The sequence below is a fragment of the Mustela nigripes genome, chromosome 7 (genome assembly GCF_022355385.1).
Source record: "Mustela nigripes isolate SB6536 chromosome 7, MUSNIG.SB6536, whole genome shotgun sequence".
In the NCBI taxonomy this organism is placed as follows: domain Eukaryota; kingdom Metazoa; phylum Chordata; class Mammalia; order Carnivora; family Mustelidae; genus Mustela; species Mustela nigripes.
This window is the reverse complement of record NC_081563.1, coordinates 71,007,910-71,027,750: the sequence shown is the minus strand read 5'-3', so window position 1 is coordinate 71,027,750 and position 19,841 is coordinate 71,007,910. Positions and strand designations below refer to the sequence as shown.

The following is a 19,841-nucleotide window of genomic DNA, read 5'->3' as shown; positions in this document are numbered from 1 at the left end:
TTCATTTGTTGAAGCCCTAATCTCTCATGTGATGATGTTTGGAAGGAGGTGGGGCCTTTGATAGGTAATCAGGCTTAGATGAGGTCATGAGGGTAAAGCCTCAGGACAGGACTGATGACCTTATAAGAAGAGATATCAGAGCTCTTTCTCTCTTTCATGGAAGGACACAGAAAGAAGGTGGCCCCATCTGCAAGCCAGGAAGAGAGCTCTCACTGAGAGCCAAGCCTGCCAACAGCGACCTTGGATTTAGAGTCCAGAACTATGAGAAATAAATGTTTGTCATTCAAGTTACACAGTCCATGGCATTTTGTTATAGGAGTCAAAGCAGACTTAGTAAGCAATATTTCAAAGATTTTTAAGACAGCCAATAACATTGTTACTATTTTAAAGATAACCATTCCTTATATTTTGAAGGGAGTTAAAATTTGTAATTTTATACTTGATTTTTACTGTAACCTATTATTTAAGTCATAGAGATTTTCCCCCATATTTTAGTTAAGAAAGAAGATTTAGAAATGTTGAATCTATTATTGTAAGACTCAGAGTCAGTAAGGAATGGAATTAAGACTGAGATCTTGAAGTCTTCCACACCCCTTCTAGCGTCCTTTCCGCAGGCCCCAAAATGATCTGCAGAGAGTGGCTGAATGACAGTAGCTAATATTTAACCGGGTTACAAGTCACCTCTATGGATAACGCTGTGTTAGAGAATTTTAGGACTAGAAGGGATGTGGGAGGAAGAGCAGCCCACGGAGTCATCTACAAACAAACACCCCGAGGTCCGAAGCAATTAGATGATGTTCTTCTATTTAAATGAAGAGTCTAGTTCCGCAGACTGGCAGTAGAGTGAACTTTCTTTAGATTATTCTGCCATTATATTATGCTGAACTAGACTAAAGTTCTTGAAGAACACCAAGGTCTGACTCTACGATTTGGTCCGTGATTGTGATTTGGTCTGCATCTAGGATGAAAAGTAAGCAAGAATACATACTGCTTCCTAACAGTATTTAACAAGGCTTAAGCTACAGTTTAAGTGTTTTCTAGTTGGTGGTATTCACTAGGTTTTCTGGTGACTCTGTAGCTAAAATTCATTAATTTTCATTCATTTAAATAATTTAAAGTCATTCATTACAGGTGGAAGAAGAAACAATAAACATTTCAGTTTTCCTCAATCTAGTTCAACTTGATTGTCCTTTTATAACTTACCCATGTAAGAAGTTCAAGTGTCTTTACAATTTTACTCCTAAGAAAGATTAAAGATAACCTCAACTTGAGGCATAGGACAGAGATGAAAGAGTGTGTGTGGGAGTGAGAGCTGGAGTCAGTAGTTAGTCCAACAAATCCTTCTTTGAAATCTACTACTATAGAGCCTTGATTTAACCACGAGGACATATGCTTGATAAAAGATGATAGCTGTTTTTGACCAGATTAGTAACCACATTTGCTAGTTACTTTTCACCTTCATTTTCACTATAGGAGGGGATGGTGGAGAAAATTGGATTTTTTTCCCTAGGTCTGCCATCAACCAATTATGTCACCTTAAGTAAGTCATTTACCTTTTCTGTTCCTCATATTTCATCTGTAAAATGAGGATGCTTGGTAAGAACATAACAAAAATACACTCCTATAAGCCAAGTTAAAAATTTTGTCATTCTTGGAAGAAAGAGAGCTAGCCTTGCACCATTTCCAACCTTATGGCACCAAGAAAGAGTATAATATTATACTGAAGCTCTCTAAATTCATGGGATTTAATTATTATCCCTGGCAATTTCATCATTTTTATTTTGACATGGGTAGGCAGAAGACAGAGAGAACTTTGCTGAGTTATTTTAGATCCAGAATTACTAAACTCAAATGAAACCAGTAAGAAAGACAATATTGATATATGCTAGCAAATGTGTTTATTAATATGTGTAGTCAAATTTTAAGGAGGAGAACTGTTTTTTGTCATCTTGGTATCACTCAGGAATTTAGCACTAAATATTCAGAAAATGGTCAGATGGGAGCAGGAAATACGTCATTATAGACCAGGATATACGTCATTATATACTAGGATATGCCCTTGCTTAATGGACAAGTTCACTTAGGAAATGAAATCACAGATCAGAAGGTTATATGGTGAAATAGTGATCTTTAAGAAACCCTTTCTTTTAACTACGGCAAATTATTCTCTCCTCTGTTTGAAGAATCAGATCAGGGCTGGGGAGTGTTGGAGACTCTGACCCAGTATCTCACTAAGCTTGCCTTATTCAGAGCAAATATAGTGTGCAATGTGAAAATCCAGAAGCTAAAGTGGGACAGTGATTTTATTATCATTTTTAAGTCAGTGGAATATTTTTTTCTACCTATAATCTTGCATAAAAAACATAAAAATGACATAGGGTGGGACTTGCCCCTGCTACTTAAAAAGCAAGTTAACTGGTCCCTGACACATCACCCAGAACACCTAGACTCTCCAGAATCTTCTAGATGGTTCATTTCTCCCTTCAGAAAAGGATGATTTTCTTTATCAGAAAACACCAGAAAGGTTTCCTAAAATCCTGTAGAAGTAACTATTTGCTTTTAAAATCAGATTTGATTTAAAAAAAAAAAAAAGATGTCACTTATGAATTTAAAAAAAACCCTATTCTTCCAGAAAAATATTGATTATGTATATGAAGGTTCAGAGCTCTTCACAGCTACTCTTGTTAGTCTATGTGCATTATCCTCTTGCATGAGTTCTCAACACACCCTTAATTTCAAAGTCCAAATTTATAGGCTCTCTTCTGAAGATTTTGTAGACCCTTTCCTCCTAGGTCATCTGAGTTAAGGAACAGATGGCCTTTCCTTTTTTCCAGCCATTAAGAAACCAAGATTTAGGATTTGTGCTTGATTTGATCAACTAGATTATTTTCCTTCCTTTAACTTTTTCTTCTTTCTTTCCTTCCTTCTTCCTTCTTTTTCTTTTTCTTTCTTTTTCTTTTCATATTGGCTTTTCTCCACAATGATCTTTTTTTAAATATTGGGTCATGAATCAATAATTTATTTAATGAAGAAAAGAATAGCTTCTAAGAGATGAAAACACAATTAATCCAATTCTCCCTTTTTACAGATAGTTCCACGGGAGGTTAGTCTATATCTTCAACAAGATTAAATAAGCCTTTATTGACCAGTATCAGGTTTGTCTGCAAGCGTATTTTAAATTAATTTTCATATTTGTGATGTATTTTTTAACTAAAATGCACATAGTAAAATGCACGTAATACCAACTTTAGATCCTTTTTGGAAGATAGTCTTGTGTGAAAACGTTTTGTGAAACCACTTATACTAGTTTTTGAATGTGGGGAAAAAATAATAAAGAACAATAGAGGAAAAATGAGACAAAGCTAAGGACTCCATGAAGCAATGTGGTCAAAGATGTTTAGTGGTCGAAAAAGATAGCTGTCTTTGGAGCTAAAAGATGGATGTGGGTGGAGAAAAGCACGCCCATGCCAATTATACTTTGATTTTTAAAGCACTGAGATGTGTGGGCCACAAAGCGGAGATTCCGATATACCCTGCACGTCCTTATTTAACTCCAGTGGCATATTTTAAAGAAGCTAGCTACCTAAATGGACCATCTGTATCAGCCGCCCCATTTCTTAGTATAGTTCAAGCCAGTTGGTTCTGGACTTCCTTCATGTTGTCTTGAACATCAGATGTAAATAATTTCTATTTTTAACTTTATCTTGTTATTTGAATGGTTGATCTGCTCACTTAGTAAGTAAAGCCATTTATTGAGCATGGGGATTTTTTTGGATGCTTCTACGAAGCCATAACCTAGTAATGTGCATAGATGATAGGCAGGAAGGAATCCACTTAGTTTGCCTTCTGGAAATGATCCATCATACTTCCAGTTTATTAAGAACAATTGTGTTTTTTCAACCACAGCTGAAGATGGGCATTATGTGAATGTGTATCCTAAAGTTTCATAGTTTTTTTATTTATAGAAAAAAATCTAGCATTACTTTACACATACAAATTGCTTATATTTATACATGAGTGTTCAGTTGTTCTTTAGATCATTAAACTGTCTTTAGCGCCCAGTAATTGAATTAAAAGTTACAGCACCATAGCATCTTAGAATTATGAATTTTAAAAACTGAATGGTCTATATTGTATCTGTTGTTTATCCTATTAAACTACTCCTATTCGTTCTGGATCATGTGGCACCCAGATCCTATTATTTTAGTTTAAAAATTATTTTATGCCAAACACTGATCTCAGCATGTGTATGTTCCAACTTACATTCGCAAGATGTTTACCTTCAAATAGATCAGGGGTCAAGACAATTTTTTTCTGTAACAGGTCAGATAGCAAATATATTTGGCTTTGAAGGATGTGGTTTGCCATTACAATTACTCAACACTGCCAGTATACTATGAAGGCAGCCACAGATTATATGTAAACAAATGAGTGTGACTTTGTTTCAATAAAATTATGTGTTAAAAGAGGCAGTCCCCTGGATGCTGTAGTTTTCAAGCCTCTCTAAAATACACATAAATAAATAGACAATTTTAAATCCCCTTACATCATAGACTTTTACATGGAATATTAAAGAAATAACTAATGAAAATATATTCAAGAACTTAAGTGTCAGGGGACATGAGTTTAAATACAATGTTACCATTAAATCTAGCATAATACAAATTATGTTCATTGAGTCTCCCTCTCACTGCTCCTGGTCTGAATTTTCTTGTCAGTAAAACAACATAACAAAAATGAAAGAAATTTAAAAAGCCTTTAAATGGCAGAAGTCAATTGCAAAGCCCCTCTTCTGCTCTGCTTTTTAAAAAGTAAACTCTATGCCCAACGTGAGGTTTAAACTCATAAACCCCAAGATCTAGAGACATATGCTCTCCCAAATGAGCCAGCCAGGTACCCGAAGACCCCTACACTTCTAAAATTTAGTTACCTTCCTTGGTTCTAAAGATTTAGAATAGCAGCCTTTATTAAAATGCATGATATCTGTGTGTGTGTATAAAATTAGGTGTCTACATATATCCACATTTCTGGATACTAACAAGTTTTATTTGGCAGTTGACTTTGAGGATGGTAACTGCTGGTGGGAGGCAGGACCCTGTGGGAAGCTGGAAATAAGGCTTGTCATTATGACAATAATGGGAAGAGAGAAAAGCAAGAGAAACAGAAGCTAGAGCCATGGTGCTTGATGCCTGAGTCAGGGCTCTCAGCAGCAGCCCTCTTACCTGTAAATGACGGGAGGATGTTTCTCAGGTCGTAATGATGACACCTCCAGCCTGCTATTTGATTTTACCTTTTTTTGGTTTTAAAATAATTATGTTAAAAAAATAACCTAACTTCCGCTTTAAAAAGGAGAGGAGGAGGAGGTGGTGGAAAGGGAGGGGGAGAAGGAGTAACTTCTCATTAAATGTTTCTGTGTGATCTTTATTCATGCCTAGATATTGGGCTGGGAGCAAAATTCTTTTGTTTTTATTTCTCATATGAATCAGTTAAGGAATTTAATTATAAATTAAAATCAGATGCATGAAAATTGTACTTCCAAATCCTTCTTCCGCTATTCCCTAACATTCCTAGGGGAAAGTCCAACAAAATAACTTGCAAGCCCAGGACAAATTGAAAATATGGGGCTGCTGTTCAGAATGAAGAATTTTCGGACAGTGATGCAGACCTTGAATTCAAGCACGATCCTTCTAAGCAAGGTGCCATGGGTAGCTACGCAAATTGCATGCTGTTGAAGCCAACCCTGATTAGAAGAATTAAGTCATGTGCTTATTTATTTTTAAAAGTTTCATTTCACTCTATTTTTAGAAATGTGCCAACAAGGCTGGAAGCAAAACACTTCATTTGTTCACTTAAGAGGCACAGCTGGATCACCTCCATATGGTCTGCACTTAATGGCAAGGCCTCTGGGGTATCAGAGAAGCTGGCTCAGAACCGTCTTACTGGCCAAGTCTGGTGCCCATCAGTCTGGTGCCCTGGGCTTGGTGACAGACAAATAATTATCCTAACAGTCATGAAGAGGAACTCCTTGCCAAGCCACTAAACTCCTCCCTCTTCACTATCTCTCCTCAACGTCTTCTCAGTTTAGTTGAGGATATGCCCTTGACAGCTATTCGGAATATCTTTATGAAGAGAGCAACTTGCCTTTTCTGTACAAGCAAGATGATATGTATAGACACATTTCTTTATACTAAAAATATTAAAAAATACCCTGCCTTAATTAAAAAATAATTGAGTAAATCATAGAATGTCAGACATTAAGCTTTCAGATGTTAGTTTTTCAAAAACGAATATGAACAACAGGAGAAAGGCATTTTATAAACTGATTTCTCTGGAAAAATAAAATAGTAACATGCTAACTAATTACATGGTATTTGTTTTGGCTAGATTGTTACTTAAATCTGCCCTGTGTTTTTTAAAAGTGCTTGAACTCTATATCCAGGTCTGGTGAGTGTGTTCTGGACTTAGGGGTTTGTTTTTTTATTTTTTTTTTTTTAAGATTTTATTTATTTATTTGACAGACAGAGATCACAAGTAGGCAGAGAGGCAGGCAGAGAGAGAGAGAGAGAAGCAGGCTTCCTGCGGAGCAGAGAGCCCGATGCGGGGCTCGATCCTGGGACCCTGAGATCATGACCTGAGCCGAAGGCAGCAGCCCAAACCACTGAGCCACTGAGCCACCCAGGCGCCCCTTAGGGGTTTGGTTTTTATCCCAGCTCCGTATGTTACCAGCTGTGTGAACTTGCGTAACCTATTTAAGTTCTCTGGGCCTCAGTATTTATATCTGTAAAATAAGTTAGTAATGGAGATACATCATAACACAAATAGATTTAATTAATTAGAATAATTTAAAGTAATGCCTAGCACACAGTAAGCACTCTGTTATAATAATATTATTATTTTCACTATTAGATTATTACTATTTTTATATCTCCCCTTTGGTGCTTTCAAATTTCAAGGAAAATATCAGACATCTATAGCTCGAAGTCTTGAACATAATTGCCATTCACTATTTACCAAATGAGTGTATTTGTTTAGAGTTTGTTGGATTGTGTGTGTGTGTGTGTCTGTCTGTCTGTCTGTCTGTGGTAGAGGAAATATCTTTTGATATTGAATTAAGCCAAATAGTTAAAGAAAAAATAACTCCATTAACCTTTAATGCTTACATTCACTAAGAAATATCAGGAAATAGAAAGCTTCATTGCTTTGTTTTCATATTTAGCAGCACAGAATCTGGTAAGTCATACAGTTGGAGAGCTTGGGTGAGTCAAGTATCTGGTTAATTACTTGGACAGCTTTTTTGCTCAGTTCCCTTGAAAATAAATTTAATATGGTTTAGAGCCTAGGAGAGCAAAATGCCCTAAGGCCAGCAGTCAATAATTCCCACATGCAAAGCAAACAGTTGAGTTAGGAATTGGGGGATTCAAGAATTAATGAGTGATTCATAAGAGAACACTGGCATTGTCTGCAAAAATATCTGACCTTGGAGAGCTGCTGGAAACCCCCTGCAGAGAGTTCTTTGCCATTTTCCTAACTCGTAGCAACCCTATTCTATTATCTACAAAATAAACTTTATGTAGCTGCCTCACCTCCTGTTCCACATCTGGCTTAATATCATAGCTCTAAGCAAATGAATCAACAAGGTTTAAATCATCTACTAAGAAACATTTAGTTTCTATAGCATTGGCATTGATTGTACCCATTTATGACAGACCAGGATAAGTATCTCTGATGTAAATAATTTTCAATGTGAAAAACATACATTTTAAGAAATACAAATTACCTTTTAAGAATATAATTATATTTACAACATGGTAAAAATGAACACAAATTATATAAATATATTGTTCAAAGAATGTTTTAAAATAACTCTCTTTAAATCTAATCTAGCTCAACTAGCAAGTTTAGGAAGAAGCATAATAAAATAAACTAATATACAGAAAGAAAAAATTTGGACTGTGACTTTATTTTAAGGAAAAAAGGTCATTTCCAAGAAATGCTTATCACATAATAGGATAGCTTGCAGGCATAATTAAGTACTAAATAGTTAATGTGCTTTTAAATAAGCATTATAAATGGAAAATGTATTCAGCATTGGCATAGCATGAAAAGAAAAGGATCACATTGATTTACAGTGATACTTATTTAATACAGCTTATGCAATACTTACAAAATGTCAAGTTATCTGAATGAAAGAATGAAAAAAGCATAAAGATATTGAGCATTTGGAAATTTACAAATATTTGATAATCCACTAAAAAGACATGGAATTAGAGTATAAAACACAGAGATTATTTAATTAAATATATCATTCTTTATCTGAATACTCTATTATAATAGTTACAGAATTTCAATTTATGAGAAGGCCAAGAAAAATGCATATTTTTGCATAATACAAGCAAAGATGGCTTTTCCTATATTTTACTTTGCGTATCTTGTTAATATAACTGCACTAGAATATCTTTAAAGATAGAATTTATAAATTTTAGCTCTCCCTAGCTATTTTTGAAGTATTCTTAAACAAACTTTCTCTAAAAATAAAAAGCATAGTAGAAGAAGTAAATAAATCTTAGTTCCCGGCTTTGTCAATTTATTTGTCCCCTTCCTTTCTTTTCCCTGGGAAGCCATTATGATGCTTGAAAGCCTATTTTTCAATATTTGCCTTAATATTATGAAAGTATTTATTTTTAATAAAAGTATTTATTTTTAATAAAACACATTCTAAGGAATATGATAAGAAATATTTTGTCTTCAGAAATGTTGAACTATGGCTCTCTCATTTGTCTTGGTCTTTTTTTCTTTCCTCAGTTACTGCATCAAAGAAGGCTGTGGGTAAGCAACACATAATAATTCATCCATCCATCATATAAAAATCAGAATAATAATGTGTTTTTTCCGAAGCAGTGATATGATGACTTAAAAAATTCTTCTTTACTGTGAATTTTAATAATGCAATAACAAGATATTGTTAATTGTTTTCTTTTATTGTCTTTAGCTTATTTATCAGGCTAACTTGTAGTACTAAGTGCTGTGATTTAATTATTGAGTGCTATGACTTCATTCAACCATTTACTTTAATGATGAGAAGAATATTGAGATTGCTTCTTTATTTGAAAATGTCTTTGTGTCAAAGTCTTTTTTTTTTTTTTTTTTAAGATTTCATTTATTTATTTGAGAGAGAGTCTGGGGTTGGGGGAGGGCCAAAGGGAGAGTTTTTTTGTTGTTGTTGTTTTGTTAAGATTTTATTTATTCATTTGTGTCAAAGTCTTTTGAAATGAATGGGCTGCCTTCCTATCCTGGAAGTGTTCTAAAAAGTTGCTTGTCCAACTATAGCAACAGTTACTAGCTATTAAATCTTATGTCAAGTTAACTTGCTCAACCTGAGGAAATAGTGTTTGCAAGTTCCTTGGAGCTGGTCTCCCAACTGCTAGAAGTAATGTTACATCTGCATGATTGTATGAAGAGATTATGTCAGTTAGGCTTTCACATAGTGGATTCCTGTCAATGATAATTTACAGCAATACATCTGTAAAGTATCTTTTCATTCATGGTTATTCCAATCTGGTTTGTTTTGCAAGATCTTGGTCACAGATGCTTCCAATCAGTTTTACTTTGACTGCTCTGAGATCACCGATGATGAATGGGAATAGAACTTACTTTTGTATATATATGTTTTCTATTTTATCTTTCTTCAACTGGTTTACTGACCTGGATCTGCTTTAGATTACTTTGGCAGAAAGTCATTATCAGGTCCTACCTCCATTATGGTCTACCTATTTCAACAATATTAGGTGAATACGTTTGTATTCTAAGGGAATTTGCATAACTTATTAAATAATTTATTTTTTATTTTCTTTTCCTGGACTCCTTCATAATGCATGAAAAATCAGTAATGGCAATTTTAAGTCATGCTATTATAGTATACTTGTTCTATAATATTTGAGTTTTAATTTTCACATGCATTAGCTAGTCCTTTTGTACCTACTGAAATGTAAGATATTTCAGAATTCTTTAGATTTTTTTTAGTTGTACACATTTATTTATACTGAAAATTTCTTGATTTCTCAAATGGGTTGATTTTTTTCCCCATGTATCTGACAATTTATTGAGTGCCTATATTCACAGGCTAGCTATATTATTTGTATGCAAACTTTAAAAGAGAATTGATCGTTCTTACTCTAAATCCTACATTTCCAAAGCAATTTTAAGTATACTAATTATCTATAGAAAAAGTCAATTGACTTTTTGAAATTTAACTTATCTCAATAGTACTTTGCATTAAGTATTTCAAGTTTGTATTTATACTGATGCCCTGGGAAGGGTGATGGGAGGATAAAGAAGTCTCACAACTTTATGAGTGATATATTCAAAGAACAAATAACAATGAGCAAATAATCCAGTATGAACTACAAATAAAATAAAGGTAATTTAAATACCCCTAGAATTTCTTACTTTATCTTTGGGGAAGCTGTTTTCATAATGCACTTCTTATCCATCTTGCCCTTTGTTCCCATTGGTAACAAGTGAAAGAAATGGATAAGAGCTCTGAGCACACTGAACTTTTCAATCTTCAAATTCTTTGAGGACCCCATTCATTCTCCCCACCCCAATTTCAAGAGGCTTTCCCACTCGATTTATGCCCTATTTGTTAGCTAGTTATATGTTGAAGAAATTTAACCCTCATGAGTATCTTATAAGTAAAGAGGAAACATTTTTAATCAGATACCCTAGAGAAAAGATGTTTGTGTGGAAGACATGCTATTCCTGATAGTAAAATATATATAAATAATTAAATTTTAAAATACCCGTTTTTCAAGACTAAAACTTTTAAAATCATCAAAGTTCTCCAAGATCTTAAAAAAAAAATCACATTCTATGATTTAAACCATAGTGTTTAATAATGTGTATTCTCCTATAAATGGAACCTTTAAGGAGAGTATAATATCATCCTGCTCTGATAACAGCTTTTATGTTTTGATGAGTGTTTATATAGTATAACATAATCTTTAGGGAAACTAACTTACTAAATGTTAGTCCTAGCATTTCTTTGAAACTTAGGCTATGAGATCTTTTACATTTTGTTTTGCAATTCGTCTCAATTTTTGAAAAAAACAGTAAGAATTTTCAAATTATGCAAACATCTTCAAGTAGCTATTTTCTCAGAGAACACTGCAGATTCAGTAAGATAGTAAAATATATATAAATAATTAAATTTTAAAACACCCGTTTTTCAAGACTAAAACTTTTAAAAATCATCAAAGTTCTCCAAGATCTTAAAAAAAAACTTCACATTCTATGATTTAAACCATGGTGTTTAATAATGTGTATACTCCCATAAATGGAAACTAAGCTGGAATGCTTATATTAATCATATCTGACCCATAGTTAAGTCCACACCGGCATCATCTTTTAAATTATGTATCTATTTCAGCAGGCAACAGATGCATTAATTCCTTTCAAGTGACCATTTGAGGAACTGAAATCCATTATCATGATATTTGTTTTCATAGTCTTTGATCGATAAGCAATTGATAGGGTATAAATTGTTAGTGGCTTTCTTTTCAGTAAAATTAGGAATATAAAACTTGTAGAAATTTTGTTTTCTTTTAACTTAAATTCAATTTAATTAATATTTACTGTATTATTAGTTTCAGAGGTAGAATTAAGTGATTCATCAGTTGCATACAACACCTAGTGCTCATCACATCAAATGCCATCCTTAAGGTCCATCACCCAGTTACCCCATCTTCCACTCCCCTCCCTTCCAGCAACCCTCAGTTTGTTTCCTAGAGTTAAGAGTCTCTTACAGTTTGTCTTTCTGTTTCCATCTTATTTTATATTTCCTTTTATTTCCCTAAAACTTGTAGAGAATTTTCTAAACTGTATTTCTCTATACTAATAAAATGGGTACCATGGCATGGTGCACTTGATCATCACTGAACATTAAGGCTGTCCTAAAAATTGCAGACTGTTTTAAACAGAAGTCACTAAGTTCTTTTTAATCTTTTTTATTTTTCAGGAGTTAAGTTTCTACAAACCTGAATCAGGGTGTATAAGTAAAAGACCCAATGCTCCAAATACAGAAAATTATTATCTTATTATTGTTTTCTTTAAAACAATGAAATTTGAATCATGCATCTCATAATGAAATAAGCTAAAAGCAAAAAAAAAATCTTATTAATGGAAAGAAATATGTAATTCAAATTTCTATCCTTGATTTTATGGATCAATGATAAATATTGAGATGCTCCATCCCTACCAAAGGAAATAAATAAACACATGGAAATGAAAAAATAAATTAAAAAAACTATGGAAAAAGTGGTGGATATTTAAAAACCAGCTCTTTCTAATAACACAACAAAGAAAAACATCTCACCAACAGGCTGTGGTCTCGTATGTTTGGTAGTATTTGGTTGTATTAAAAAAAAAATTCCTTTTCACAGAAACCAAGCGAATATCAAGTCAGACTCATTCTTCTGAAACTTTCTTGGACTTCCTGACAAGGTCTACCTAGGTTGTTATTATAACGCCAAGTTTCAACAATGAAAGAGAATTTGATGGCTTCAGTCCACCCTAATCTGGAATTTCACATCACTTTGAGCAGAGCCTTTTACAACAGCAATAAGAAAATGCTTTAATCCTTCAATCAATCAATTATTAATTGAGCCTGATTCCAAGAGGAATTCTTAACCTGCACAAAAGAGCAGTCTATTACAAACCATAAGAGACTCTCAATCTCACCAAACAAACGGAGGGTTGCTGGGGTAGGGGAGAGCGTGGCTGGGTTATGGACACTGGGCAGGGTATGTGCTATGGTGAGTGCTGTGAAATGTGTAAGCCTGCTGATGCACACACCTGTACCCCTGGGGCAAATAATACATTATATGTTAATAAAAATTTTAAAAAGAGCGGTCTTTTAAAACACTGCACCGTTTAGTATTTGTATATAAGCAATGAACAGATTAGTTGTTCATGAAAATGGACCCATGTCTTCAACTTCTCAGGCCCTCCCACTAAGTTTACCCAATCTATGTAGCCATTTACATGTATAGGGGAAAACTGTACTCTTCTGTATAATTCTCATAAATTTAACATGTGGATAATCCAAAGGAGCATTCCTTAAATTTCATTCTAATTTTGATATTTAAGTCTAAATTTAGACTCACTGTCATGTGCTAATTCCCTTTATTTTAGCTATTTGTTTTTTTTTTAAATCAGAAATCTATGGTCTCAATATTATATTTCCCTTAGATTTTTGCTAAAAGTAATCATATGTAAATAGTTTTTTATTCTTCTTCCCTTAAATTTACTTTAAGCTTAAAAAAAAAATGACATTAACTAAAAGAACAAACAAAACTTCTATGTTCTGCATTTATATAGTCATCTTCCTTTATTGCTTGAGCAGCTCCCGTCCTAGGCTGATGAAGAGCAGCAGTCATGAGAAGCTGACACAACTCTACAAATCAGGCCAGCGCTAGAAGATTCCCTTTTGCAGCTGTCTGCTCTGTAGGTACCGGGCAGCTGCTCTGAACTGAATGTTTGCTTCATGTTAACAAGAGCCAGCCCCCAGAAATTTCCTCTTGTCTTTTTAAGGATCATGCCAAACAGCAGCCTGATCAAAGCAATCTAATATGGCTTAAGTGCCACTGTTTGACACTTTGCATTCTTTTATTGCTTTCCATTTTTACTACATAAAAAAAATGGGTGATAACTAATATCCAGTTGATCTTTTCATGCTGGTAATAAAATGATAACACAAAGATCTTATTATCCACTCCAGACATCCATCACAGTACATTTTCCAATAACATACTATGCGGAGTGTTTCTTCACTCTGCCCAAGTGCAAAGTGAGGTTAAGTAGTTGGCCTCACATTCTCTTTCTCTCTGATACTTTAGACACTGAACTGCAAATGAAAAGAGCTGAACTTCAACCCCTGACATCTTGTCGACTTGAGCGTGATCTGCAATTTTGTTGTCATTGTACTAATCAAACCGCTTTCTGTGAGAAGCCAAAGGTCGTTGTAGGGTCTGCCTCTTAAAATATTTTGTCAACCCAGAGAATTTTTATTCTTTTAAGAAAACAAGAGGAAACCGAACAGGAGGAAACGATATTGAAAATGGAGAGGAAGAGTACATCTTGGTAGGAAGAAAGATCAGGTGGGCAGGAGAAGAGACATATATACAAGGCATAAAGAAACCAAAACAATGCCAAGACGCAAAACAAACAACAGAGATTGTGAGTTTATATTAAAATCAATTTTTATGTGGATACAGAGGTTGCCCCAAGCCTTCCTGTGAGCAAGAAGGATATTCTGTAATTATGTCATTGATTTGAAAAGACAAAAACAAGCAAACCAATAAAACAATAAATAAAAGAAAGCAAGGAAAGAAATACTAACAAAAACATAAGCACAAATGTCTCCCTGCGTCCATTACATATTTAGTTACTTACAGGACAATCAGGACTCATCTATAGTTGATCGGAACACATCTTGTTTTCAAATGTTCATTGTATTTCAACCATTAAGGATTATAGCACTAACATTTTTTAAGAGAGAGAATAAAATTTGGGATCATTTAAAGAAGCAATATATCACTACAAATCTAAGTTTTCTAAAAAAAAAAAAAAATTGCAGAGAAATACATAAACTAATGAATTTGGAAGTCCTGTAGGGAACTCCTGGACACCAAATTAAAGATTGAGACTGTCTTGGTAAGTCTACCTCAGAGTTAACCAAGATACTAGACTATGTACTTTGGCAGACAAAGGGAATACACAGTAAGAATGACGGCCAGTACAGATCCAACTAATAATGAATTTGGGATAATTTCATGAGGATTAGAAAATTTCCTTTGCAATCTTTACAGTTTTTAATAAAAGATATATTAAGTCCATTAATATGAACCTAGGGAAGAGACTGTCAAACACGACTTTTCATGCAAATAATTCATGTGTCAGTCAGAAAAGTACTATTCAATCTGATTAGGATTTTCTCAATAACTCATTAATGATTGGTTAGTAATTTCTACAATAATTATTTTTTGCAAAGTAGTCTATAAATTGTCTTTTTTTATTAATTTGAATATTTTTTCTCTTTGTGGTAGAAGAATATGACTTTAGAGTCCTTTCTCATCTACTTTTTTGAAATACTATTCAGAGAAGAAATGATATGCATTAAAAGATGGTGGCTCTTTAAGCAACTTCCATACACAATTATTTCATGATGGCATGTTCTCAATATTGCAGTTGATTGAGAAGGTGCAAGAAATCTGACTATTCCTTTATTTCTATCGTGGATAGAAGAGAATGGAGTGTGGAAGATAACAAACTTCCATGCTCACCTTCCAGGTCATGAATCTGCACAAACTGACCTTAATTTAATTCCAAGGTGCAGATGAACAAACATATTTTAGCAATGATATAAGCTAAAGGATGTAAGAGAGCTGGGATTGGTCTGGGACTGTGTGCCAAGACATTCCATTTGTAATCTGAAAGATCAAAGCATACATTTTGGCATTGAGATGACCACTATTCATAGAGATGGTTCTTTTTTAAAAAGTACCCTTTCCACACATGAAAATAAGCTTTTGATTTTTAAATGAAAGCAAGCTCTCTTTCCACTTAAAGATTCTTGACAGCTTTTCCTACAAAGAGGAAAAATGGTAGCCACAAGAATCTGCCAGAGATGCTCTCTGGAATTCAAATCTGCCCTTTCTCCAAGAAAGCCAAACAAAAGATTCTGCCCCAGCCTGTCGACCAAAGACTAGTGGTGCATATAAACTACTCAAACAGAAATGGCTGAAAAAGGAACACACCTGCCATCTCTGATGGTCCCACACGTCTGAATACATGCAGCTAGATCGTCTTTCCTCTTCACCTACTACTTATTCTTCAAGGGCAATGATTGGAAAGTCTGGTACCATATATATTAACTTTTCCTTATCAAGTAACATCTGCTCTACCCTGGGGGTAAGGTATGAAGCGGGGATGAAGGATGGAGCACCAAAGGAAACAGCAGAGCAATTCTGAGTAAGTATAGAGAAGGTTAAAAATGTTTCCATCCAACCTTAATAATTTAGAGTTAATATTAATTCCCAACCTAAGATAATCTTTTACATTACAGTTTGTATATTTGCTGTGGAAATTTCCTTAAGGATGTCATATTAATTTCATAATACAGTTGTATCTTAGGTATGATATAATTTTTAGAGACGATGATAGATAGTAGATGGCTGTGATTTAATAAATGTACATTCATTTTGGTTTCAGACAAACTTAAAGTTTACAGGGGATAAATGTAATAAACCAGCCACTCAAACTACAAGTTATACTGAGATACAGATATTTCAATTCATATTTTTACGGGGTAGGAAATGCACTCCAGGTGGAAATCTCTGCTTATTTAATCACTGTGAATTAGATTTGCATTATTTGATATGTAAATTCCTCCCTCTCCAACCTTTGAGGAAAAACATGATTTCTTGATGGAATTTGGGGTTCTCGCCACATCTGCCCACTATTCCCCAAATAAAACAAAGGGAAAAGAAAATGAAAGTGTTACCTGCTCATCGAATGTTCTTTTCCAGTGACTGCTGTCAAGTTAAGGCATTTGCAGTCCTGTCCGAGGTGTGCACTGAGAGCTCACAGTCACTCATTTAATTCAAGTACTTTACATGTAACACATACTCCTTAAAAAAGGGAAAAATTTCACTAACCAGCAAAAAACCTTTGTCCTCAAAGGTATTATTCTGTGGAATATCCAGAGGAAAAAAGACTGTGCTTAATATTAGAATCTCATAATATAAGCCAACTGAAGAGAAGTGTCTAACAAGGGTAATAAGACTACAAGTATCTATTTCTAAAAGAGTCACTTATATAGCTAGAAAACACAGCATCACACTTGATTTGGTTAACTCCCATACTAGAATTCCAAATACTAGAGTTTATATAGTTACACTTAGTAAATTTAAACATTCATACTTTATTATATGCTTAATAGAAATAAATAAGAGTACATACAATGGGAGTCTAGAAAGGAGTATTTTCCTCCCATTATTTTCTCAGACTCAGGATGTATCAAGAATATCTATAACTGCATTAAGGCACAAATCTAGCTTTGGGAAACTACTTCTTGGTTGCCGTTTTGCCCGCATGAGTGCCCCAGAGCTGAAAGCAAACTGGACCGTGGTGTGAGACTCACAAACTGTGCTCCTTCTCAGGAAGTGTAGGATGGCGTCTGAAAGGAGATGATGTAAATTTGAAAAGTCCTACCTGTGTGAGAGTTTCGAGAGATTACTTCAGGAACTGTTCCGTTTGAGATAATGTTTTATGCCCTGTATGATAGTGTATCAATTTAATTTTTCATAAATCATGATTCAGTTACTTTTTTATTGCTATGATTGGAAAGATTCATATTTATGTTACTTTAAAATGAATACTAAAATATCTGAAGACAAATCTGAGTTATAAGACACATGTGTTCAAAGTAGTATGCATTTCATTAGTAAAGCTTCTTGTTTTGTATGTTGAGGACCACCATTTTGTTCCTCAGAGGATGACATTGCTATTTGCCAACACAGCCAATGGTTTCGGGAGTAGACTTGATCAACTCACATTCAGCATTTTCCAAGGATATAGAAAATGTTTGTTCTCATTGACTAGAACAATGAGAGATTAGAATCTTGTTAGAACCATTTTTATTTACATAGCTAACAACTTTGGTATCATTGGAGGAAATTCCTTGATGTGGTCAGCAAAACTGGAAAGGAAAAAAACCTAAACATTTACGTAAAGAAATAAAATGAATTTATTCTTAAGGTAATGCTACGACTCAAAATAAAATCACAGTCCTTATATCCTTTCAGGTTCTCTAGTCCATAGTCAAATAAAACTCAGTCCATGCATCTTTTCTGATTCATCATTTGGCATGCATATCACAGATTTGAAGGGTTTTGATTATTTTTGCAGATATGTGATGAGGATGTAAAAATTCATCATGTAAATACTCTTAATGAACAAGAAAAAAAACTCTTAGATAAGTAATTTTCTTTATATATATACATATAACATTGAAAAATACATTTTTCTAAGTAGAATTTTGGCTGAATTTAGAAGAATTTAATAGTAGCTCTCAAAAGGAATTCAAAAATTTTTTCTATATTTTGAGTCAAGAGATTAAAAAAAGAAAGTGAAGGAAATACTACCCATGCTATTTTTTCCTAATCTGGTGAAGAAGAGAGCTATCAGAGTCCGAGATCAGGCAAAACACAAATGCTACTTGCCTTATTCAAAGGTCTAGAGAGGTGTGTGCATCTTCTGCTCTAAAATATTTGTCACCTCTTTTAGATATAGGAACTACAGGAGGAAAGTCTCCAGCTGGACAGAATTCAAAATGAATTTTTACAACCCAGATGATGGACTGGCACACTTCCAAAGTGAATTCATGAGTTTGATAAACGTCTTTGTCTTGCTTTCATTTTTTTCTGGACTAGCTTACATCATAATGGAGGAATAACATTTTAAAAATTTTGAATAGGCACTTACTGGAATTACAGTTAATCCTGATACAATCTAGATGGGGAAGAATAGATGAAAAATGAAAATTTATCCTTCAAGGTAATAGCTGCAGACATCCAATAAAATCACAGTCCACCCTTCCGGGGACAGACACATGCAAATATGGCCACTCCATATCATGTATTCTTTACATACTTCTAGAACCCAGATTCATTGTTATAAAACTTCACATTGGAAACAACAATAGGTTTTTTTTTAAAAAAATGGCCAATTCAAACAAAGCTACATGGTGACAAATCTAAGTGAAAGAAAGCGTTGTTAACTGTCAAAGATGCTTGGCTTAGACTGGCTGCGACTTTCTCCCCATCTGTGAAAGAACATATCATTGTTTTCAGCATAATTAATTCAGCTCCGTCACAATGGGGTACAGTGCAAGCCCAGCTAGGCTCAGACATCTTGGACCTTCAGAGTCTAATATCCCACAAAGGCCAATAGAACTCTTGAGAATTGTGGTGATCAAATGGAGAGCAAGTTGAAGATCTTCTAACTTTACCCTAATGTATTTTATTTTTGTTATTATCATTGGCTTAGGAAAAGAAGTTAGCAGCCAGATACTGGCCGGATTCCACGCCTTGTATTAATTGGAGGAAGAAAGAAACAACTGTGTTTTCTTCTAGTAGCCAGCAGTAGCTAAGGGGTAATGTCATTCTTCAGAGTACAGGAGCCTATGCCTCTTTTAGGAGCTAACAATGTTATCTCTATGTGCTACGTGTCATGGGTATTGAACTTCCTTTTCTTACACTTGCTTTTTCTATAAACACGGATGATCTAAGAACAGAATGTCTGATCTGAATAACACAGACTGTGATTATAAGGGCTGTCTTTAAAGGACTGTGTGGGATGTTTTATGTTTATTTTATGTATAGATACATATTTGTTGGTTTTTGTTGTAGTATTTAATGCCTTTGGGGAACATGAAAAATATAAACCTAGATTCTGTTTCCATATAGCTGAGTTTGTCATGTGTCGTCAACCGCATCAGAAAAGTGGTTGCAAACAGCCAAGGACCAGCACCTACACAACTCTTTCCACAGAATGCTTTGCTGTTGGAAAATTCCCATGAGTGTTTCCACTTTGGCTAGCAGCCCCTTTACTGCGATTAGGCAATTTCCTTTGACTTGTTGTAGTAACCTATCATTGTCACTAGAGGGAACTCTAACAGAACAGTAAATGACTGCCCTGCATTCTTCAGCGATGTTTAAAAAAACACCCTTATTATTTAACTTTATTTAGCTAATATTAATTGAATGTAATTGTATGCAATAAGC

General features: G+C 34.2%; 1 protein-coding gene across 16 annotated transcripts in view; it reads right to left on the bottom strand.

Moving 5' to 3' along the window:
- Window positions 1–19,841, bottom strand: part of NRXN1 (neurexin 1) — a 1,159,797-nt gene that overhangs the window by 605,760 nt on the left and 534,196 nt on the right. For 9 of the 16 annotated variants that reach the window (XM_059406088.1, XM_059406087.1, XM_059406089.1 and 6 more), the window contains one exon: window positions 18,541–18,567. The exons of the other annotated variants lie outside the window; for them this stretch is intronic. In XM_059406088.1, coding sequence (XP_059262071.1) covers window positions 18,541–18,567 — 27 coding nt within the window. The remainder of the gene's footprint in view (window positions 1–18,540; window positions 18,568–19,841) is intronic. 16 annotated transcript variants of the gene reach the window in all.